At 36.3% G+C, this 25,396-nt stretch overlaps 1 protein-coding gene across 1 annotated transcript in view; it reads right to left on the reverse strand.

Annotated features, from left to right (window-relative positions):
* CFAP20DC (CFAP20 domain containing) overlaps positions 1 to 25,396 on the reverse strand; it is a 60,491-nt gene that overhangs the window by 28,303 nt on the left and 6,792 nt on the right. Inside the window, exons 5-12 of the mRNA XM_065749885.1 lie at positions 23,462 to 23,534; positions 11,870 to 11,984; positions 10,845 to 11,001; positions 8,560 to 8,724; positions 6,778 to 6,914; positions 6,357 to 6,615; positions 5,742 to 5,885; positions 2,532 to 2,863 (exon numbers count right to left, since the gene is read on the reverse strand). Coding sequence (XP_065605957.1) covers positions 2,532 to 2,863; positions 5,742 to 5,885; positions 6,357 to 6,615; positions 6,778 to 6,914; positions 8,560 to 8,724; positions 10,845 to 11,001; positions 11,870 to 11,984; positions 23,462 to 23,534 — 1,382 coding nt within the window. The remainder of the gene's footprint in view (positions 1 to 2,531; positions 2,864 to 5,741; positions 5,886 to 6,356; positions 6,616 to 6,777; positions 6,915 to 8,559; positions 8,725 to 10,844; positions 11,002 to 11,869; positions 11,985 to 23,461; positions 23,535 to 25,396) is intronic.

The following is a 25,396-nucleotide window of genomic DNA, read 5'->3' on the forward strand; positions in this document are numbered from 1 at the left end:
GTGCACGCAGTGTAGTCAGTATGCACCCATTTGAAATTTATCCTGGTGCAAAACCAATGGCCTGTCTCTGGTATTTTACGGTGGTTTTACATTTTCATGGATTGTACTGCTTTTCCACAGATTTAATCAAAAAGTACATAATTCTCCTTTGCAGCTCCACTAACTTCAAACGTACACTGTGATGAAACTGAGATTTGGCCTCTTTAAATGTAACTTTAGAACTGATGACAGAGCGATGCAAAACACAAGAAAAGCTTCTGGAACTTTTGAACTTTGCTGCAGGTTGAGATACTTTAACTAAAAGACATCCTACTTCAAAAATTATTTTATTAAAGAACTCAGTTTCACTTATATTTTCCAGGAGTAACAAAATGCATGCTCATTTGCAATCATTTTAGTTGTAATTGGAGATATCTGTCTTATTTGGTTTAGTTCAAGAGTGAGTGCATATCTGTGTATGTTATACAGAAACATAACACATCTGCATTTCAAAGGAAGCTCGGATATACGTAATGATAATGAAAGACAATTGTAGTATCAGGAGCCTGTAACCATGTAGCTTACTTTACATGTAAGATTAACATGCATTTTTTTAAAATCATTGCAAGATTCACTATAACTTAGGCAAGTAAATATTTTGTCCTGGAAGTGAAATAAACTTGGGAATACATTGTGACTTGGCTAAAGAAGCTTGGTAATTTTGCATACATAACTGTGCTAAAACCAGCTCCTGTTAAGTCAGTGGCATTATGTTTGACTGTAATGGTTTTCCCAGGCTCCTATTTCCCACATTTTCAGTGCCTGAAATAACAGTGTGTTCAGCTGGTTCTGGTAATGGCAGTTTGGATATTAACAAGAATCCAGAATATCAGTGTAATGCTCATCAGCTTTATAGCAAAACACATCGAAGGACACATCTGTACAGGGAAGAGGATGAACATGGACAAAACAAATCTGCTATATAATTTGTTGGTTCAGGTTGGCTCAGTGTTGATTGATGGTAGAATGGCCTAACTGTGAATTATTAACATAGTAGTTAGATAATTTGCATGCTGTAGGTCTGCTTGCCACAATTACATGGCAAAGAAAGTTTTAAGTTTATACCGTGGTATAAATCTTTGTAGGCAAAACTGGAATATTCTTTCAGTCTCTCTTGCATCAGCCTTATAAATGATGGTTAATATTGTGCCACAGTGTTCCTCCTGTGCTGTTGAGACAGGAGTGTTTGGTCATTGCTTTCTCTTTCTGCCCTTGGCACTGAATCCCCAGGGCAGGATGACAGTATGGCAGGACATTACAGATAACATGCAATGATTTGAGATTTATAGCTCCTTGTGAGGAACAATAGATCTTTCAGCAATACTGGGTAAGGTACAGACCCAAGAACACCGGACACTGCTTCACATTTGTCACTGGGCCTTGTCTATCCATCAAGGACCTCGTGCTTTCCTGTGTTTCTGGTGATGTTATACAGTGTGTGGGCTTTTTCATATCCCAGGACAGGAAGCTTCCTGTGATGGATGATGGCATCCATTAATGTCTGAATGGAAAAGCAATGAGTGCTTTGAATTTTTAGGATTTTAAATGGGAGAGAAGCTCATCAAGGATATAGCTCTTTTGCAACTCTGTTTTCCAGCAAATGAATCTGCCTCCAATCCAAGCAACCCAGCAGTGTGCCAGCCACCTGGTGACAGCCCCTGTCTGGTCTGCTGCGGCATTAACAGACTGCCAGATGAACTGAGGCCTAGAGCTTTCAGTGGGGCATGTCACAAAAATAAACCACTGATTGTTTACATGAGGTTAACTGACAAAGTATTTGAAATCCAAACAGTTCTGTATCCTCAGTACATTATCACATATATAACACTTCATGAATTATTAGCCTGAATAAAACTGACTTAACTCTGAAATTCTGCTTAAGTGCTGCAGAAACCCACAAAATCATAGGAAAAAACTGATAAAAATGTTATCAGTTGCAATTAGCATCAGGCATATAGGTTCCCAGAACAGAAGAATGTTTCTGTTCTGTCTTAGCATTAGGTATCTTGGCTATATTTTACTCCTTGGCTATGAGGACAAGATTGGAATGCTGGGGAATAGATTTTGTAATTAAAGACAAAATATACCAGAAGGTGTGACCAAGTTGCTGAGCAGAACAGTCTCTGCTTACAGTTCTAAAAGGCACAGTGAAGCCTTATTTACTGCACACTTGTTCAATCATAACAGACATGTGTCTTGCCAAAATCTACGACACAGACTATAAGGATGCTCAAAGAATGCTCACATCTCTGTACTGGCATAGGGGCTGACAGAGACTTAAGTTTCTTTTTCCCACTTGTTACAGAGGGAATGCCTTTATTTTCACCCCTGTATTAAGTTAGACACAGCAACCTGACAGAGACAAATCTACTTAAAGGTATATGGGGAAAAGATGATTTATCTTCCCTGTCTACCTTGAAGACAGAATCTCAGCTTAGGAGTTTTAGGACAAAGACTGCTTTATCAAGAATTACAGGTAAAAAGTGGCCTACCTCTTCACTACTGTCAGTTCCTTGGAAGTTATCTTCATTTTGGGTTTCCCCCTGAACACAGTTATTGTCTTGCTCCAAATCCAGGGGGAAAATGCATTGTCCTGGTGAGGTACTTGGGGACTTCCCATGAGGAGCTGATCGAGGTCGTGATGAAAATGTGAAAATCTCTTTATGATTCATGTTGTGATCACCTGTTTCACTGTGTTGATACTCAACAGAGGCGGTCTCTGGTGAGATTAAATCACAGCAGACTGAATCTCGAGTGGCTGCGTGCTGCTTGCTCCCATCCAACTGAATATCCTCAGTGAAACTTTCTGGGAACACCCATTCATCTGAAATGCAAAATATTTACTGCAATGTAAAACATATACACTGTGTTTTACACTGATCACTCTCTTTTTCTCTAGAAATCATAGGGAAAAGTAAGTTTTTTAATACAAATTTTCTGATGTATACATTTGGAAGAGTGATGAAGGTTCAGTGGAAGTGATCAGGCAGCTTTCTAAGGAGGCAAGCTCAACCAAAACGTTTCCTGATCACAGCTCAGAAAATGCACAGGATACAACACGTGTCATGCAAACTTGTAATTTTCAAATCTGAAACTATCTAGCTTTTAAGATTGGAAAATGAGTTTCATTCTAGGAAAACATTTTATTAAATTTGGCAATTGATCTGTTTCTATAGGGTTATTTTTGTGGCTGATGTTTTCCCCCCCAAAATGACATATACTTGGTATTACTTCATGATATTGCAATCTGCTGCTTCTTTATTACTGAAATTCTACACTTTCTTTTATGTCTAGAACCTATGGTTTAAATCTCAGTTTCAAACTATAGCTCGATTGAAAAATAGCATGACATGAAAAATGTATGAAGATATCTGTTTCACCAAGTTTCCCTGAACACTGACTGTACTAATCTGCCAATTTTGAAACAAACAATAAACTACAGAAATGGATTTAAAGATTGAGTGCAGCAGATAAACATGAAAAGACCATTTTTATATTCTCATTGTTAAGTTATATTTTACTGTTTGGAATGATGACATTGAAAAAAAATGTCAATTTGATTGATTAAAACCAATCTCAAATAGCATCTGATAAAAGGCAAACTGCTCAACTATGCAGTACTCCCTTATCTTCATTAAAGGTAGTGTGGTGTGGATTATTCACTAGATTTGGAAACTTTCTAGCTCCATAAAACAAAGTTACCGACCATATTAAAAAAAAAAAACCTCAATAAAAAATACTAAAAATGTAATAATAAAGTAGCACCGCAATAATAAAATGCCTGCTGTCACAGAACAGAGTAAATTTACTATGGAATTTGACTCTTTCTCAGTTTTGTTAGAAGTAGTTATTACTCCAGGCAGATTCAGCTTTGGAAAAAAAAATAAACTGACCTAAATGAAGGTAAAACAAAGAGAATGATGAGAATGCTGTAAGGAAGGGCTGCCTTCTTACTGTGCTGCTCTGATTCTTCCAGTGAAGCTACTGAACTGCAGTGAACGTCCAGCACAGCAGTTTGTACCAGGTGAAAAGCAGGGGCTTAACACGCCTTGTATATTCATGGTTTGCACCTACTTGTTCCAGAGGAGAAAATTTTTCAGTCTGCAAAGACCACCTGTAGACAGAAGCCTCAAGGCTTTCCATGCAATCTCTTTTTAAAAGGGATAATATTACACCATACAGCATCAACTGCATTTTGTAACTGTAAGGGACTGTAAGAGTTGCAAGCTGCACATGTAAATAACACCGCTTGCTTTAGAAGTCTCAAGAAATGAGTGACACTATTCATGGCTCCTAAGAAGCACATTTTATTTGTGTAAATCCAATGGCCTTTGGTTTTGATCAATAACTACAAGCTTTTCAAGGCATAGGAGAGCAGGGTTCTCTCTTTGATGACTTTATATTATGTCACATTCACCTGAAAACATATTGTAATTAGCTAGGTAATTGGATTTTTACATGTAATTGTAATTCTTACATGTAAAAAGTTGTATGCAGATAAAACTGAAACCGTAAGAGAAAACTTCAAGTCTGGAAGGTTTTCAAATGACATTTTACACAAAGTATTGAGTTCAGCAACTTCTGCAACGTGTAATCACTGTGCCATTTTGTTCATGGTCTACCAGAGAAAGACACGCAGACTTTTCGACCAAACCAAATCCTATTATCTCTCAACTGCAAACTATACTGCAATTTCTTTTATACTCAGCATTTGCGTGTCAACTGTAATGAGCAATTTGGAGCATCTTCTTAACAAAATATGTAAATTGCTATAATCACAACATTGCAGCAAACACGATAAATGCAAGAACGATCACCTCAACATCTAATTAGTTCTTCTACACAGTCAGACTTATGGTAAAGCTTCTAATTGCAGCCTAACATTTTAATGAAGGTTTCAAACTTGCATAAATAAGATTGACATTCTATAAACAATGCTTACTCTTTTTTTTTTCTTGCTAAAACATAACTTACCTTTGTGAAGGTGCTGTGCAGCAGCTATAGAACATATATTGATTTGAGCTCTGTGATAAACTAGAAGATATAGTAAATAACAGTGACCAATCTCTAAAGAAATAAAAGTTACCTATGAAAGTTCTGCACTCATGAAACTTAATATTTACTCAAGCTAATGGAACAAGTATAGTGCTGTCCCAAGATGACCAAAGGTGATAGGGTTTAAGAATACTAACTGGTTATGAGAGAAGAGCTGCATATGACAGATTCTTGTTGCTACACCTTGTTTTGTATAAACGGAGAGTCAAAAATCACATATGCAAAATTAATGGCTCATCTTTAAAGCAAAACAGACAAACAAAAATGATGTTAGGTGTGTACCATAAGAGATATCCTAAACTCTTATCCGGGACAAGCACAATTTCTTGTATATTCAATGTTTGGAGTCTTTAGTGTTAAATTTAATAGAGATTTAAAGAAATGAATATTTTTAGTTCTTTCCCTTTAATAATGAGAGCATGGAATTTTTCTTTTTTATTCATTCACTGCACTGGTAATGTGCTTAATCCCACAAATCTTTATCAGTGCTCAAAAGCATTTTTGTTGCAGGGTGTTTGATCTCCATAATCCTTACAGCACATACATTTCTATTTTATGTTAACTGCTTCTGAGTCCTTTGAAATTTACAATAGTCCCCTGCTCCACACAGAACCGAGATGTAAAATAATATAAAATTATCAACATACCAGTGGTTATCTCCCATGTGTTTTCATCTGCATTTTTTAGACATAATCTCTGACTGTTCTTGTCTGTTGATGGATCTTGTGGTGAGGGGAGCTGAGAATCTGCTTTTCCATTCTCAAAGCTTTTCTGAGTCTGAATTGCAGAGTCTGAAATACAAGCCAGACACTTATCAAATACCTGTGAACACGTATGCTTTTCCTACTTGAGGTATGGAAGAACAGCATACAGGGCAGTGCTCTGTGATACAAACATCTGAACAGCAGCAGAATCTTGTGGGGCAGCAGGAGTATGACAGACACAATAAAGTCAGAGTTTAGCACTACATACAGAAGGGCAAAATACAGAAGTTACACAAAACAGTCTAGCAAAAACTGCAAAATTACCAAGAATCACTACACTAGCCCAGTTACGTACACAGCATGAGGTAGACAGGAATATGTTTACCCTGCAGCTACTGTCAGCAGCTGGTGGTCCTTGGCTCAAAATGTTACAATACCTTCAGAGAGATGAGCATTTTTTCAAGCTCATATAGGAGAATAAGCAATAATTTCACATGAATGTCTTCAGTAATTAACTGGGTAGGTAAAGGATTAATAAAATTGAGAATTAAGTCTTACACTCTAGAGTCAGAATCCTGAGAAAAAATTTTTGGCAGTTTGTGAGTGCTTTACATATTGCTCCCTTTGGGCTCTTACCATTTTGACGTACATCTTTAGCTGCTTGGTGAGTACTTCTTTTGTCTCCTTGACCGAAGGAATCGTTGCATGGCAAGAACAATAGCTGCAGTCTCTCTGTGTTTTGTAGGGATTCAGTTATTCTTCCTGAACTTTGAACTTGGTATGATCTATTACTTTTGCTACCCACAGTCTTTGTTACCTTGAAAGACATCATAAGAAAAAACTGTTTGCACACACACATACATACGATGCAGACTCATCCCAATTCTGAAATACATTTTGGGTCTAAGTCTCCTGCTTACTTGTCAATCTGTCCCTTGGTACAAGAGGAGCGCTTTTGTTGCTATTTAAGCCTTCTTACCTCTCCAGATACCCTTGTGCTGACTCTTCTGTTTGAAGACGGAGGTGGTCCAAGGATCTTTGATCCAAATGCAATATGTGACACATCCTGAGTTTTACTGCTGCTCTTGCTGCCTTGTCCTCTATTAACCAAGCGAGCTAAGTAAGGAACAATCAGTTTTAAATATATATTACAGTACTTAAACAAATACTGATAACTTTAAAAATCAACAGGAAGAGTTGTCAATACTATACGTTCCTTTATAGCACAATCCCCAGAAATCTGTACTCTTAAGTTCACTGCCTTTTTTACTCGAAGTAAATAAACATTTTATAGAATTCTGTCAACATATAAGCTAGAAACTTCTGGTCTATTATATAGACATATTTCTAATATCCTTGCTTTAAAGATTTGATTTAAAAGAGGCCATGTAGAGAACTTGCAAGTTTTCAGTAGAAATTCAATGGAAACCTAACCCCTTGGAGTAAGAAAACCAGCTCTAATCATTAAATGATAGCATTTTCTTGATATTTTTACTATTTAAAATATTTCGGTTATCATTTTCAAGCAGAGAAAATGCCAACTGTTCTGCAAAAATAAAAAAAAATAATAAAAAAAGTAATGTAGGTGAATGCTTTGAGAAAAATTTAAAAGGACCAAAGTTACTTGGTGATATACGAAGGTGATTTTATGACCAGGGCACCAGATATGCATGTCATAATCATTCGCCTTTTTTTCTTGATTTTCCAAGATTGTCAGTGGATTCTCCTTTCCAGAGCTAGTAAATAAATTACTGTAACTTCACATTAACTCATAAAAAATCATAACATTTGTAATGTGTGAAAGCTTCCTTCTTGCTACAGCATTGTGTTAAGTTACTACCTCACTTCTGAGATCAGACATCTTCATAAAGCAAAGAGAAATCAAATACAAGCACAACATTTTGTAATTTTCTTCAGCATTTTAAAGAATTGATTCATATTCATTCTGGATAAGTTCTATTTTCATTGCCAACATGGAAATGAAAAAAGATCATGCATTAATCTCCAAATGTTGTAGATTACTGTACTAATAAGCACAAAAGAAGCCACTTTCTGCCATTAGCTTTTTCCTCTTTGTTTGTGATGTGACATTTGGTTCCTGCTAACAGCTGCCATCTCACAAGATTAGATGACCCAACATCAATTTCTTTAATTTGCTGACTACCTTGGGATGTTGTTAGCTCCAATTACAAAATCTGATTTGCATGAAAATTTCTGTTTATGAACACATTAATTGACTGCAATTAATTACCTACATCAACACATAACAGTGTGTTGATGGCATAATGAAATAATATGTGTAATTAAAAGTGGATGAGACTAAAAATAATGTGGGCTTTTGAATATCAAATAAACAAAATGTTCAGTGGCTAAAAAAAACCCTTTCTCTAATTGAAATTTACTTAAACATATCAAAGCTTCCATTTTCAAGCAAGTCGGTGTGTGAACTTTGAAATGCATGTCTGGGAGAACACATGCCATGTTCTTAAGGTGAGGTTGAAAACAAAGGTTAATCATTAAGCTAAAGACATTTCACTTAGTACATTTTCATGTAGGTCAGGGATGGTGAGGTTTCTAGTTTCAAATAAACTTGCAGTTGTTGGTTAAGATACATCACTCACACTATTGTACTCAGTAAGTTTCAATTAAGAGTTGTTATTTCAAGACAATAGAAAATGTTAACGTGCATTTTGCAGCAAACACCTGTCATTTGTACACATGCTGCATGCATCACATTCACAGTATTTTAAAACAAGAGTACCTGTTTCTTGCATTGTTACTGGAGAACTCCTGCATTTTATTTCTGGCTTGTGAATTTTAGCCAAGTTCAGCACTTGTGTAACCTGTGGCACATCCGTATTTAGCTGGCAGGATCGAGGAATAACATCTGTGGGCTCATATGGTGCAAACGGAACGACGCACATACCTACAATCAAAAAGCATTGTCTTCACTCACCGGTGACAGTGGCAGCAAATTGGCTTTACATTTCTAGTGAATTAGATGATATATATTGTAGATTACAGTCATTTGTAGCATTCGCTACAATTCTTATTTTAAAGAGAATAAACACCCTAATTTTTAGGATGGTATTGTTTATGATCTTAGGCCAAAAAATGCCACCAGTGGCTGGAATGGCTAAGTAAAACAAATTCATGGATTTGCCACTGATCAAGTAAAACAGAGTCACAAAATACATTTTATTAAAATGTATTACAATTATAGTTTTTATTCTAATAGTGATATACTGATTTTTAGACAAACTGATAATCTGAATTGAGTATCCAATAGAAAAAATCAGCTGTCTCCTGATGTATTACAGTAGAGGACATACTTATTTAGCCAAGATGAATACTAGCTGCTATTTTTTCACCAAGCTCATACATTATTTACTACAGTAAGACAATACATAGTAATAAAAACAACACAGTTATCCTTTGGATCACATGGAAGCCAGAAACTGGGTGTAGATCAAGCTTATATGCCTCAATACCACAGGGCAAAGGAGATTATTTTTTTCTTCCCTCTCCATTTCAATGATCTCATTCAAAAATACTTTCCTAGCACGTGTGGTTTCTCCTTTCTACTTGCTATCGTTTTAAGAATGCAGTACACAGCACATATAAGCTACTGCAGAAGATAACACATTGCAGCTTGAGTACACTACTCCCAACCCTTGAGGGGGTTAAAGCAAAGAACAAAGTATGGCAAGTTACACCATCACTGCACTCAGTGGAGCTGAACTGTCCTGGTCATCTGATAGGAACAAAAAGCTTTATCAATTCATGATCATTAAGTAAAAATTAATTAATGACAAAAAACTGTTATTGTTTTTTTGCAGTTGAGTATGAAGTATCACACTATTTTTATGCAGCCAGACCTTGAGCTGAAACCTGATTTGAAGCCTTGCCTAGAAAAGAAAATTCATAAGCATACAGAAAATACTAATGCCCACCAGCTGTGTAATAATCATAGAAATGATAATCCAGTAATTAAAAGTGCAATATTTTACCATGCATACAGTTCATTAAAGCTGTCTACTCATTATGTTAACTATGTTTTGGAATGCTGGAACTCATTTAGACTGTTTATGTACACTTCAAAATGTGTTTAGAATGGACAAGAGAAAAAAATGTGCCGATGGAATGAAATGAAATTAAAGCCAGTGACACCTCTCACTGCAGCTTCTGCTGAGAATTTACTGGGTCTTCTCTGGATTCATTTTGTGAATTAACATTTTTTCCAGGCTCATAAACAAACAAAAAAATAGGAGTAATCACAGTGATCATGCACTCTCTCTCACTGGTTTAGGTCATCCAAACACAACTTACATTTTGTTCTGCATTTACAGTCCTGCAAAACATCTCCCTTCAGAAACTAGAAACCTTTTTTTTTTTTTTTCCTGGTGTTTTCCTTTGAAAGACACAAAATGAATGAAACTGCATTTCTGGATGCTGAAGTAGATGTGTTTTCTCCAAAAATAAAAAAATCCAGTTGTGCTTTTTCAGTTCCTCATTTTTACTGCAAATTTAGTGACGAATGAAGTTCACCACTACCATTACTTTCCCAATGAACAAAGATACTTCGGATAAATGAACTGAAGAGCACACAGGTATTTATGGTAGTTTCACACAGTCCTGTTTTGTTCAAGTTTTGTCTGGGATTATTTAAAAAGAAATCCTTCAGCAGCAGCTGAACTCTGATACAAAGCAAACCAGCAGCAGCTGAATGCTCTCTTTTCAGACACCTTCTTCTTGGCCCTCTGCCTTCTATCACAGTATGACACTGTTGTCAAAAATCATTCTCTACTTGATAAATCTTGTCAGAATTTCTTCAATAAAATGCTTTTAATTAACTTGATGCTTAACCAGAGGAATATCCGTATTTTTCACCTGAAGTCCAACATGAACAGATTTAATACACTGCCCTGTCCCTTTAATTTTCAGGTAGTTGGATAATCTTTCAAGCTGTAAATCTGAAGGCCAGGAAGCTTTTGATTTTATAATATAAGCAGCTGTGATTAAGACTAGGAAGTAATTATAACACACCATTTTCTTCAGCTGTATCTTGAGGCTTGGATTTTAATGTGAAGATCTTCCTCAGCTTACAGTTAGCTGAAATAATAATTCCATCCAAGGACTGGAAGATGGCTCCTCTGAACATTTCACTGGTGAATGCTACCAGGTCAATGCACATATTGCACCACTAGAAAGAAGAAAGAGCATTATTTAATACAACCTAATCACTGCAGATTAGTGTACAGTTCTCAATAAATGAGGCCTTTGTGGAGCATGAGATCCTCACAGGCAGTGACCCACAGTGCATAACATTTTGAAATTAAAAAACATATTTTTGTTTTTTGTGCCTGAAACAACTATTTATTGCATATTATGTATATGCATATATATATATAGCATATACAATATGCATGTCTTCTTGTGGCTTTATGTCTTCCAGGTAGAGCCTCGGGCATCTAAGAAGAGCTATGCTCACAGCTGTGCTTCTAACAGTTCTTCTAAAGCAGTATTCAAGACTCAAGTTCTTACAAGGTTATCTGGTAACCTCCCATGTTTTCTATCCTACACAGGTATTATCATATGCCATGACTGGGTATGGGAGAAAACAGTGGGGAGAATGTGATGGCTGTTGTTTTATTTTTGTCAGTTTGATAAATAGCGTTTTATATATTATAGAAACTGGAGAAAACTGAAGCACATGAATGTGGCCATCAACTATAATAGACAGCTGCAGCTCCAGCAAATGTTATAAAAGGTCACGACAGGAAAAGGTACGTGTGAACAGGAGCACTATAAAGAAGAATGAGAGACACGGGGCCACAAGCTGAATAGACAGTAAAAGTGACAGATAAACACATCACAAACAGTATTAATCTTGGAGAACAGAAGTATTAAGTGGCTCTGATAGCATCCAGTAGATGGGACATACACACATTATGAATCAACTGTGTACTAAAGCAAACAGTAATTTCAACAGGTCTGTAGGCTTATAGAAAATCCTTCTGATGAAGCAGTCTGCTCAGCCACAGTCGAAGGAACGCTCCCCAGGTACCTACTATTTTGCGCTTGATCATTAACAGAGGAATTTTTGCATGCAGAGGGGTTACAGACAACTCCTTGTGGACCGTTGATAAATATAATCTTCTTTTAATATTTCCTAAATCAGTTATCCTGCAAAATAAAAGCAGGAGAGAACAGGATGGATCTTTGTCAATTCAATAACCTGGTATCTTCAGCAATCACAAAAAAACCCTATTATTCTTATGCAGAACCTTCGCGTCAGTGATAGCAAATAGAGGATTTATGAATTACTTTCTACAAGATGAGTAATGAGATTTCTTTCTCAAATTCAACCTTGGTGGCTATATTCCTGCATATATAAAATCACTTTACATGCTAATTTTATTTCAGCGGTCCACACTCTTTCTTAGATTTCCATAGCCCTTTAGACTATGAAAGAATTCAATCTGTTTGAAGTGAGAACCCAGTAGCCTTTAATAATCACACTTGTTTTTTCTCCTTAAGCTTGTGTTATCTTGGGATACACTGTCACCTTCTAACTAGAAAAACATTATTTCCTTTCCTTTCCTGAAAAGAGCCCCTGTCATTTTATATAGACTCCTTGTCAGCTTCAACATAAGACAGTCTGCTCATTTCACTTTCTGAGCACACACCTTCCAGTGTAAAACATAACACAGAAGTGCATTGTTCACTATTCAGGTCATCTTGCAATGACACTAAGGACACTGAATTTGAGCATTTCCAATAGATTTAGACCACAGCCATGAACACAAATACTAGGTTTGCTTCCAACTGAGAAAGAGTCTGCGTATGTCCTGCTTTCTTCCAGTCCTGTGAGCAGCAAAACATTGATAGTGCTCCGCAAGACCACTCTGTGATACTGAGCAACAGACTTCAAAGGCTGCAGTCTCTGTGGGGAAATCATGATAAATTTTCTTATATTTCTGAACAACCCCATTTTTAACAGATGGGTATTTCTCTATAATTAGCAGCCCCTCTGTGAAGGTGACAAATAATTACAACAAACAACTTTCTGTCACTATTATTTTTTTTTAAGTAATTGCTCATAAATATTTACAATTCAAATTCTGGGCTTGTGAGACTTTAAATTGGAATTGTGAGATTACCCTGTAGATTACTTTTTTTCTCTCTCTTTTTAACAAAAATATTTTTAATTAAGTAAGGACTACCTGCTGCTGAACTAATGAAATGTTGTCACCCAAAATTTGCTGATAAACATCTTGAAATGTTCTTAGGATTCCTGGAGTCAACTAAGAAAGGCATCAGCTCTGGTTTGTTACATTTTACATCCATTTTTGGCAATTCAAGATTTCATAGAATAATAGAATGGCCCGGGTTGAAAGTGACCTCAAAGATTATCTTGTTTCAACCCCCCTGCCATGGGCAGAATCACCAACCGAGCTGCCCAGAGCCACATCCAGCCTTGCCTTGAATACCTCCAGGGATGGGGCATCCACAACCTCTCTGGGCAACTTGTCCCAGTGTATCACCATCCTCTGAGTGAAAAACTTTCTCCTACCATCCAACCTAAACCTCCCCTGTCTTAGTTTAAAACCATTCCCTCTTGTCCTATCCTTGTCCATATCCTCTATGTCCTATTTCAGCGAAGGACATTGTTCAGTACAAAATATATTGCAAGTGCAAGTGAATATCAAAGGGTCCTACTAGATGAAAATGTGAGAATTCCTTCTATTTTCCCATGGATGTTGTGAACATCATATGAAGTAAAAGAGGTCCAGAGGCTTTCCAGAACCTGCTGGATCTTTGCTCTCCCATTTGTAGCCTGATGTATCCATCCTTGTAAGACTTGTTGGCAAATCAAAACAGAATGGAAGAACCTACTAGCAGTTTCTTTTTGGAGATCAGTAGTTCCACAGATAAACTGCATGCATCTCAAAGAGAGAAACATCACCTCTGTGCCAGCGTACAGCATTATGCCCTCAGCACTGCCATCGACAGGAGATTTCAGTATCAGCTGCACACGTATTTATGGATGGATGAATAATACCATCAAGCTCTTGAAAAGTGCTTTCAACACAAGATCTTAAAGTGCCTTACAATGGGCTTGATTTTACTTTCGATGAAAATGGGACAAAATATGAAATAACTCCCCTAAGCTCTCCCATATAGCTAAACTTGTGCCCCAGATCCAGGCACAGCTCCATCCATCACTCCACTTCTTGGATACACTTTGGTGTTTTGGAAACTCTCCGCTGTGTTCTAAATCTTGCTGTTCAGAAATGCTGTGCAATTGAGTTGCCAAAGAATTACAAAGAACTGGAGTAGTGGTTGTTTGAAATGCCTTGGTTTTGCAGATAGATGAGCAAGTGGGTTGAACTGGATAGTTGCAGGAACGCCTAACAAAAACACTTTTCTTGCTGAAACTCCTTATTTGCACTGGAAAATGCTGATTTAAAAGATGATATGATGAAATAGTACCAGCCTGAACTTAAACGATGCATATCTCCAAGTAAGTGGCAAGAAAAACATTTCACTTTGTAATATTAATTCAAGAAATACGCTGAAATGTCATAGTTTACTTTTATGTGAAAACTTTTCTTTCACCCTCCTGAAAAATATTAGGTGCTCTTGCAGAAAAAGGGCTATTAGGAAATGTACACCTTAGTTACATTCCAAAGTGCAATACAAGCATGATCATTTAGATAAAAATCTGCACAATTGTACCACGCTTCAAAATATACATCTATAATAAGATGCTCTTTGTGATGGCATTTACGCCATAAAGGAGCAAACCCCAGATATATAGTTGTAAACACACCTAAAGAAATCGAAAAGTTATTTCAGTAAATAAATTATTTAAAACAATAAAAATATTTATATTCTACAGTAGAAATCAGGTGAAACATTTGAAGGGGCAAAATTGAAGAAAGAAGATGGTCTTAAAATTCTATAAAATAATTTACCCACTGGGAGGGTAAAGGGAATTACTCAGGATCTGGTAAAACTTAAGGACTCTTCAGTCACATTGCTTCTTGATTTTGAAAGACATATTAAAAAAAATCCATATGAGAGTTAATGTATTTTTACAACATCTGCGTTTCAGTATTTATATCTAGGGGTCAGACGTGATAGAAAAGCAATGAGACCATGTTGAGAAAAATGAGGTAGTCAACAGGAAAATCAACCTCATTTATAATAATATTCCTGTGATCAGCAGGTGCATAACTCTTCCAGCTACGGCCATTAACTGCATTCATTTCACACTTAACATCTACATTTGCAAACTATTTGAAAGTAAAATTACTTTCCAATTCAATTTTCAATTTTATTATATATACTCTTCTTTGATTGACTATTCTCCTCACAATGGTAACTATAGCCAGATTGCAAGTAAATAGTAACAACTATCTGAGAGCACAGACAAACTCATCTTCTCAAATTACCTATTCACTTTGCTGCATGTATAATAATTTATAACCATTTGTTAATGTTCAATTCAAGGTTTAAAATGAACTTAGAAAAAATAATGTTGGACTGTTGAAGAAATGCTTCATTTATCAGGCTCACTTGTTCTTAAAATGAAAGTGTTTTTTCTCTTTATAAATGACTTAACCTGAAAGTTTACCAAACAGGAAAGTGGGTATTGCTTTAACATTGCTATGCAAAAAGCATACAATTGCCATACAATTTATTTCACATATAAAAATAAAATTCCACATATCCTGGTCAAAATCCAGGCAGAATCCTCTACTAAATTTTAACTATTAATATGTTAGCATATTAGATCTTAGTCATCTTTGGGCCTTTTGGCTGTAAAAGTGATGTTCCTGGGTAGCACCACCAACTTCCCATTTTAGAGACAGAAAGAGCAAAGGAATATCAATGGTTTTGTGATTTGCTGTGGTCACAGATGCTTACATTTGCTTTTTCAGGAACAGTTTCTATTTCACTCATGTTTTATTTGACATTCTACTTGGAAAATGGAGATACCAAACTGGTTGCCTGATCATCTGAAATCCAGAACGCTGTATTTTGCCATCATTAAAACAGTGACATCGATAATCAAATATCTACAAAGCAAAAGATGAAGATTTATATGTCACCTAGGCCTAAAGAACGAGTTGTGAAGAACCACCTTTCATTTTATATACTGGAATTTTCTGTCGATAATCATTCTCTGAAGACAACTAAGGAAAAAAAAAACATCCACTAAACTCTTCTTAAATGGTATCCATAAAAAGACAGAACGAGAGCTGTCAGCTTCATTAACAGAGAATCAGGAAATCTCAGTGCTAGAATAGAAGTGCTTTCCAAATATTCGCAATTATGAAGAATTGGTGACCCCTGAGCTCTTTCGACAGCATAACCAACATATCTGCCATCGAGTCCCCAGCTGAAAGAATGAGCTGATAGTTTCAGTGATCAAGAATAATTTGTTGTGACAGTTTCATTACTCTTAGAACTGCAAACATTCAGAAAAAACAACCAAACAAACCAAAAAAACACAACCCAAAACATTCTTGAAATGACCACTAATACTTCCAACACCTTCAGAAAACTTCTGTTAATATGTTAACATTTTGGTTTGGTATCACCTCATCTGTGTGGATCTTTCTCTCTGTTTTTCATAATGAATTATGTTTATGCCACGCTCTTCTGAAACAAAGCCCTCTATCAATTCATTTAGAAAACTCTAACTCTAGAAAATAGGTTTTGATTTCTTCATCATAGATTGAGTATATACGTATATATTCTGAAGAGTATTAATAAGTGGTAAGTTTAGTGCAAATATCTTTTCCAGAATCAAAACAAATTACCCCTATCATGCAGTTATTTATGCCTGTAACGAATTCTGTTGTCACTATTATTCAGTTTATTGACTGTTATTCTTTGTGCTTTCTTTTTCATTCCATAAATTTATCCATTCCAGAAAGACAATCAGTCCTTCCACATTTGCAAAGAAAAGGTTACATTCACAACTGCTGTACGTATGCCATAGATCTCTTAAAACTCTTCCAACCAAACTGTATGGGAACTGTTAGGTCACTGCCCAGAGCAGTGATTGAGCACCTGGTGAAGGGGCATAGCCAGCCCTGGGAGCACAGGTGGAAGCAGTTCACATGTGTGACCCTGGGTCCACCCCTCCCCAACCACACGGAAGGGCTGCAGCGCAAGGGAAGCATGTCTGCTTGGAGATTGTCTCCTTTGGAGTGCTCAGTGAGTTGTGAGCCTTGGAAAGAGGTAAGTGATTCCTCCTTTATTACTGGATTATGACTGCTACTGTTCTTGAGTTTAAAGTATTTTTTTCTTCAAGTATTTTTTTTCTTCCTTTTTTTTTAAGAAAAAGTTAAATTTATCTTTAGCGATGTAACTTAGAAAACTATCCCTCTTAAAATAAATTTAGCTTTACAACTGAGGCCTGTTTATTTTGAAGATTGTTGGTAAACTAACTTTATTAGTCTGAGGATCCTAACTTTCAGTTGGCAAGTGCTGTTTCCTGATAGTCACTGAAGTTGCCAAAAGCAGTAGCTGAGACTGCATGTGATGGCTGTGTTCCAGCTGGTGTGTGACAGAAGAGAGCAGAAGACAAAGGGGGGTTGGGAGTTTCTGCTTTCCCTATCGTTCCTACTAACACCTGTTCAGCAGTCACCTACTTTCGTGCTTCAGTTCTGCGTTCCCATGCTGAGTCCTCCAAGAGTGTGCACACTGACTGGGAAAATACTGGTTTAGGACATTAACTGGGACAATGAGCCCTATATGGAGAGAACTCTTCTGTAAGGCTTCAGAGCCTTGAATCGCTGTACACCTCACTCTGTTCTTACTGTGTGTCAGATCACAACTTTGCCAGCAATTTTCGTTATAGGTAAACAATCATTACTCCGTTTCTTTTTCACTTCCAGTCAAACAAAATGACAGTTTAAGGGGTTGACTCAGGCAGGCTGTCAAACCATGCTGCCAGCCTCCGTAAATGAGGATATTCTAACTGACCTTTATTACTTCTTTCTGTCTTCCTGGGGTATTAACTTGTCAGAATGCTCATAGCTTTTCTTTGCCACTGTAATTTGAAGAGATGCACCTCAATCCTTTGCACTTATACTTGTGTGTTATTTCTTTTACCTACGTTGTGGACAAATAAAAACTCCTCTTGCTCTTTCTTTGGCAGTTCATGATCTTTGCGAGCTATTCAGAACCTGGAAGTTCAGAAATAGATATGCCTGCTTAAATTATGACAGCTTTCTTTTTTTTAACATAAGCTTCCTCATGAGTTATTATAAAAGAGACTGTCATGGAAATAACTGAAAATGACAACAGAGCTTCTTCAGCCACCTGGATCTCCAGGTGTGAGTGATTTTCTCAGCATTTCAGGGTGCATTTTCTGTCCCACCATCCTCTTTTCTTTCTTTTTGACAGTGGTAAATGTGTCATTTTACAAACAACCTTTGAACCTATAGTTTTTAACCAGATCTTTTTTCCTTAAATAAACTTATCTTCACTTCTCTCTTTCAATAACTGGAGAAACAAGGAATTGCCCACCTACAGAATATTTCTCAGCCATAGAACACAAATACTTGGAGGGGGGGAAGAAATCCGATGGAAAAACTTTCTGAACAGATATGTTAAAAACAGTCTATAGTTATTGGAGGAAAACAATTTTGCATGTGTTTATATCTGTTTGACCCTCACTGAAATTGAAGTGCTTTTAAGAGGCACATCAAGAACAAAAACCTTTAGGTAACAGATCTTGAGAACTGTGGAGGAAGAAGAACTGGAACTATATACTGCTGAAGTCAGGGAGCAAAGGGGAATGGGCTCTTCTGGTAGGCAGGAAGTGAATCTGGATGCTTGAAAGCATCAAACAATGGAAAAAGCCTTTCTTCTGTTGAGGTGGTAGAACGACAACTATCCTCATTCAGAACAAATGCTGATGTAACTAGTGACATATCTTCAAACTAGGATTATGCATTTTGTTTTCAGTTCTGTAATAATTGCACAAATCTGTTTAAAGCTGACAAGTAGAACGCTGCTCATTTGGAATACATTTCCTAAAATACCATCCACGCTGTGCTGTTGCATTAGTGAAAGTGATGACTGGAAGAATGATTAAAAAATAAGTTGTTTACTTGCAAGTATATGGGTTAATCTCTGCAGTAAGTTAAAGAATTTAACATACTCTAAGAATATTTCTGTATTTCACACTTGGCTCACAAAAAAAGCAAGGAGGAAGACAAATGCCTGCTAAACATCAGAATTTCAAATAATCTCACCAGCTAAATCTGTTAAATGAAGTTTACATTCAGCCTCTTCCAAAAACTTTAATGCAGTCAGAACACAGTAGAGCTAGCATGTGTCCTGCTTCTTATTTGAAATGGTGAGGCTAACCTCTGCAAGGCCAACCAAGAGCTGTATGTTTCTTCGTTCCATACCTTAAAACATGCTGGGTCTAAATTAATGTGAATAATTTATCACATCTGTCACCAGAGCTAAACAGATGACTAATTATTATAGCATGTAATTCACATAACTTCAAGCTATTATGGTGCCTGTGAATAAGTTAGTTATGTAAATAAAATGCAGTGAGTTCTGTTTACTGAAGATTTGAAAGTAATAAACTTGTATTTACAAAAACAGCATTTTGAAAAAGGAAACAAGGTGCAACAATCTATGTTCTACTAAACTGTTCACAAGCACTGTGATAAAAGTTACTGTGAGCAATTACAAATACTGAAGCCATGTGGGCATTTCATGCTCTTTTCACCTGCAGGATCCTCTGCACACAATTAGCTACACTTTGACAGAAAGCTTCTTAAACCTTAATGTGTGTGTTCTGGAGTGTAAAACTGAGTTCTCATTTAGTTGATAAATCAAGAGCATCTCTGTGCTATAAACCCTCTAAATGTGAACAAGAAACAAGCAGCTGCCTTATGTTTGATGTGCTATAGAGGCTTTTTTTAAGAAAAGAGATGAAGTTAAGATTTTGTATTTTAAATAACAGAATGTAAGCCTTGTACATGGGGAGAAATAATCCCATCAGCACAGAAAGTTTATTTAAACAGAAGGAGGGGAAAAAAAAGTATTGTAAGAGTGACTGAACACTGGAACAGGTTGCTCAGGTTCTCTGTGAGCTCTTTGTTCTTGCTGAGACTTCTGACCTGGACTGGACCATCTCTGGCTCCACCTTCAACCACTATCTGAGTCTGTGAATGGCTGCTGCCTTTCCTTTTTTTTCTGCCAGCTCAAGGTTGTGAGGAGAAAATGAGAGAAACAAACCTAAATATCTGCAAGAAACTTGTGTGAACTGGGGAGAAACCAGTTGTAGGAGTAATTCCCACTAATGACATCCCACAAAATGAAGGAAAGCAATTGTCAGGATTAAAATGAACTCACCATACATTCCAATAGATCTGAAGCACAGTAAGCATTAATAAGCCTTTAGTGGAGTTTATTTTTCTTTGGAATGTGGTGGAAGATATGTATATCTGTTGAACAGTTGGCTAGCTGTTAGTTGTTGTACTACTGGCAAATTTCACTCCAACCTTCTTCCAAATTGCTCCCAGAATGAGGCAGTACTATAATGGGGACCGACCTCTACTCAGTAACTATTTATTAACATCTAGACAAGGACACTTTCCTTCCATCACAACACAGTTCTGTATCCAAACTGTTTCACAAAGAGTCCTATCCATAACAGATTACAACATTGGCTTTCTCTGCAGATTATTTTGACAGGAATGAGTTAGAAATGTGTATAAAAACAGAGCTGAACACAAGTCTCAACACAATTTGTTACTGCACGCTTCTTTCCTGTCTGGATGCCTAAATGCAGAGTTGGGAAACTACTTTATTTATTTATTTTTGTCAAACACATTCTCTCTCCTAAATGGACCTCTCACAGCATCAGGGTAACTCAACAAATACTAAATTTGTCCCACCAGCACAAACTATTCTGATAATGCACTGAACTTTACAGTTTACAGCCACACCTATTTTGATGTTTTGTATGTTTAAAAGTAACATTATCAATGTTGACTCTCCATAATTTACTTTCAAAATAGATTAGTAAATATCATTCCCACACATTGTATAAAAGAACTTGGGGAAGGGAAAAGGTGGGGGAATTACAAGGGCACATGCAAGCCCATGTAGCATTTCAGTACATAGCCAGAAATTGAGCTCAGATTCTTGTTCACGCTTCAGGCAACTCTATTTTTCTCCATGTTTTCTTTTGTTGGGGTAGCTATGGTACAACTTAAAAGTTTATTTTATCAGATGAGTAGCTTACTTGTGCTGTAAAACTTATCAAGTGAAATTAGTAAGTTACATAATATCTAACATCTAAAACAAACCTATCAAAAATAAAGTATAACAAATACTGGAATTAGAGTATTTTAAGAGCAAATGTATTTGTGCTTGTAGAGGCACCAAGCCAAAGTGCTAGCACCTGCACATGTCCGTACGTTGGGAATTAAGCCAAGAATGCCAACTCAAACCAGATGCTGTTTTCTTTTATGCACAAATATTTTCCAAACATTGAGTTACTTTTGCTATTTCAGCAAGGTAGCAAAATCCATAATGCTGAGGCTCTAACAGCCGGCTACTACATGCACAGCAGATGGCTATACCCAGCTTTACTAACAGCTTTGCTATTACTTGCTTTAAAAAGGCAGCATGCATTAAATGCTCTTCACCTTAGTTTGGATTTTATTATGCTTTACCAAGTTTCTATTTCACAACTTACTTTACATATTTGTTAGGTATATTGATACACTGATTGTTCATGTGGTGCTACTCATCTGTTCACACCCCCTTACAAAGTATCTATGTTTCTGCTTAATTTTGTTCTGAACAAAAAGCAATGCAGGTAACTGAAACAGCTGCTTGCTCATGCAGTATTTATGACAGGAATCTCACGTGCCTGGTTTGTAGGAGCAAGTTAGAAGGATGAGCTCCACGGATGCCAGCAGTGATAGCTGGCCTTGCAGAAATTCTGGTTTGCTGATCAGATCAATTGCTGAACAAAATCCAGAAGAGAGGATGGTGCTCAAACCAAATTTGTAACTATTTCTGTCTGTGAGAATGGGAGGTGAAGAAATGTTGCACGGACCATTGCTTGCAGAATTCTTAAAACCTGAGAAAGTGTAGTGTTGTTTTTGTTTTCCACTTAGAGTAAATGTAGAGAGAAGTATGATGGCTTGCTATGTTACAAACTTTCACTATTCAAAGATTCTGTAGTAAATAATTGGACTGTGTAAGAAACCATCTTGGACCATGAAACTCCAAGCAGCACCAGCACAAACAGTATTCCACAAATGAGCCACAGATTTCTTTCCAAGCATCAGAGAGAAAATAACTGAGTGGCAGTCACCTATTACTAGTGACTGGGTTATCAGAAGTCTGGCAGCATGAAATGCAGTGTCTATATTGCAAGACTTTGTATGGAGTTTATTGGCACATCAATACATTAACAGCTGATTTCTAAAGCAACACATTTATTTTTTTCAAAGAAATTGCTATCATCTTCTTTGTATACACCTTTAGGAAGCTTCATTTACTTTGAGTGCATTGATGTACTTAAGTAATTATCAGAACAAGTACAATTTTATCATAACATAATTAAGTAGTGAAGCAGCTGTGCCAAATGAGTATTTATTCTTTGGTTAAAAAAAATCTATGGAAATATATTAAGAGGGATTACTTCATCAATATAGATAGTAAACCCAGTGCACGTAAGAGACAGAGAGAACTGAGATATGAGCTCAAAAGAGTGCAGGCAAAGATGGAAGAGGTGGTAGAAAATTGAAATTCTCACAGTTATTATAATAATAATAAAAGCAAGTGATGGAAAAAGAGAGAAGGAAGAAAAGTGAAGTTCTTGGTAAGAGGTACAGATGAGAGGCAAGAAGTACCCTAACAGAATCAGAGCCAGTACTGAACCACGAGCAATCTAAAGAAACGTTCATGTACCTGGCACTAAGCCTCTACCATCTGTCTACAGAAAGCCTATGAGAAGCAAATCTGTGTGCTTGGTTTCTGTTTTCTGCATGACATATCTTGTTTATTTAATCCCTTTTGCTACACACTTTTAGAAGTTATACAGCAATTAAAACCAGGGTAGCAGAAAGTGCAACCAGAACTACAAACAGGAAATTCCTCAAAGAATGGAAAACTTACAGAAAGACAAACAAAAATAAAATTCAGCATTGAATTTACTCAGCTTAATTACGTATCATTTAACCCATCTATTCTAGCAGGGCTTCTAATGGCATAATATTTCTTTTGTTGATCCAATTATCAGAAAAATATATATATATTGCCCTGAATTAAAGGACCCTGGGAATAGCTGTTTTTATTATTGTAAATGAATTTTTCAGGAGATCTGTGTGAGCCAATATTGTGTTTGATAAATTCCTGTCCCATTTCTTCAGTTTCACCACCTTCATTCTTAATTTTAAGATTTTTTTTCCATCTTCATAGGAATGTCAGCAGTTAAAATATCCAAGAAATAATGATCTCATTAGCTTAATTACTTCTTATTGACTTGGGAAGTCACTCTGCTTTAATGGAAAATCTGCCATCACAATTAACGGCTGCCATCAGACATCCACTTTACATTAAGGTTCAAGGAAATGTTATGTTGTGCATCTTACAGTAACTCAGTGGAGAAGTCTTGTCCCAGTGGCACCAAAATCTGAAGTGTCAGAAATGGCTGGATCAGTCCCACTAGAAATAGGAAAAGAAAGTTAAATCTATGTCCTCTTTGTATGCAGATACACATTTCACCATCAGGAATTGCAATGCTCTTCTGCAATCGTACTCCTGCAGGATTGTATATCTAAGTTCATGAAACATATGAATACAAAAAAAACCTAGAAGAAAGCCAACTCAAACCTCAGTGACAGTGTTGTTTTAAAGGTCTCATCTGCAGCTTCACAGGGATTCTCTTGAAATACAAGGAATTTATTTGTTAATGGCAATTCTACATTGCATTCCAGGAGCATGTGGGCACCAAAAATCCTGCATCAATTACAAGATAAAGCAGTATGTTCACATGAAGATTATCTTAAAGTCATGTGAAATTGCCTTTTCGTTTTTGACAATGTACACCTTAAACAACTTTAAAAAAAGACACAACTCTGACTACAAACAAAATCCAGTTTATTACAGCAGTGATCAATGGAGGCTTCTGATTTTTAGAACAAAAGCAGAAGAGCTTAACTGAGGGAACACAAGAAAACTTTAAGGATTCTGTGAATCCTGGAATTCAAAGAAAAACCAATAGTATAAAGTTGTGTGAATTGAATGTTTACACTTTTAACATTTCATCAGTGATTAGCTGGTTTTCACTGACGCCACAAGATTCAACAGCAATGTTGTTTCTTCTAAAGAATGACAAAGTGACACTTTAAGATTTCAAGTTGTATTCATATGTTTACTGTATTTCATTTTGGAAGAGCATTCCAAGGTCGCACTACAAGTTGGAGACTGTATATTTGACAAAAGTGAAATATTTCAGGCACATAACTGAAGAGAGAAAGAGACAGAGAGACAAAAATGGCACAAGCTGGGCGTTTGACTATGGTATTGTGGTGCTAGCTGAAGTTAATTTGAAACCAAGGTATTCTTAACAGCGATTGGTAATTCTCAATCTTCATTTTAGACTGTAATAGTTTATTTTAATATTGGCAATAGACAAATTAAAGTTGGATTTCCCAGAAGGATACATCAATCTATTATCTATAATACTGAAAATAATACTAGATGTCTTTCATGAAAATCAGATTACTTTTCAAGGCTTTAATGTGTGACTAGACTAAACAATTTCTCATTATTTTTTGTGTAAGTTTGAGATAAATTGTATTAATTGGTAATTGCATAGTGTGCATGAGAAGTATATTAGAAGATTCCTATTTCAATCAGTTAAAATCACCATCTCAATTTTTCTTCGAGATCAAGTGGTTAAATCTAAACCAGCTTAGAACATTGCTATCATCCACGTAAAGTACAACACCTTGCAGTGGAATTTAAGGCATGAGTTAAGACGATTGCTTTTTGTCCACTGAATATAACACTTGATTTAAAGAAGCAGCAGATTTAGCTCTTGAAATGCAACCCACCTAACTATAATTTTGTGTGCTAATATCTTCAACTCAGTAACAAAGACATACTTGAATTAGGAATATTACAAAAACACAGCATTATTCACATCACTTTTTGGGATTCCTTTTTGACTGAAAAGTCACAACGAAGTGATGTCAGTTAATACACAATTTGTATATGATGATGATATATATTATTAGACAAATTAAAGTGGAAATAGGACAAGTATTTCAACACATGGTCTTCCATTACCCCTAAAACTTATCCTTTTTCCAACTGCATCACAACTAATTTGTTGGACATCAGTCTGTAGCAGGATCAGATATAGAAGTGAACCCAGCTGAACAAGGACATTATGAATCAACCCTGAAGAATTCAGTGTGTTTTTCTACCTCTTACTTTTTTGAGGCTGACCTCTAAAAGGGTTAATAAAAAACCACTTTCTTAATATTGAATTAAGCCCAAATAAAGGGAGAATAAAGATT

The sequence above is a fragment of the Cyrtonyx montezumae genome, unplaced genomic scaffold (genome assembly GCF_038088225.1).
Source record: "Cyrtonyx montezumae isolate F1298 unplaced genomic scaffold, pur_monq_1.0 scaffold_6, whole genome shotgun sequence".
NCBI lineage: Eukaryota > Metazoa > Chordata > Aves > Galliformes > Odontophoridae > Cyrtonyx > Cyrtonyx montezumae.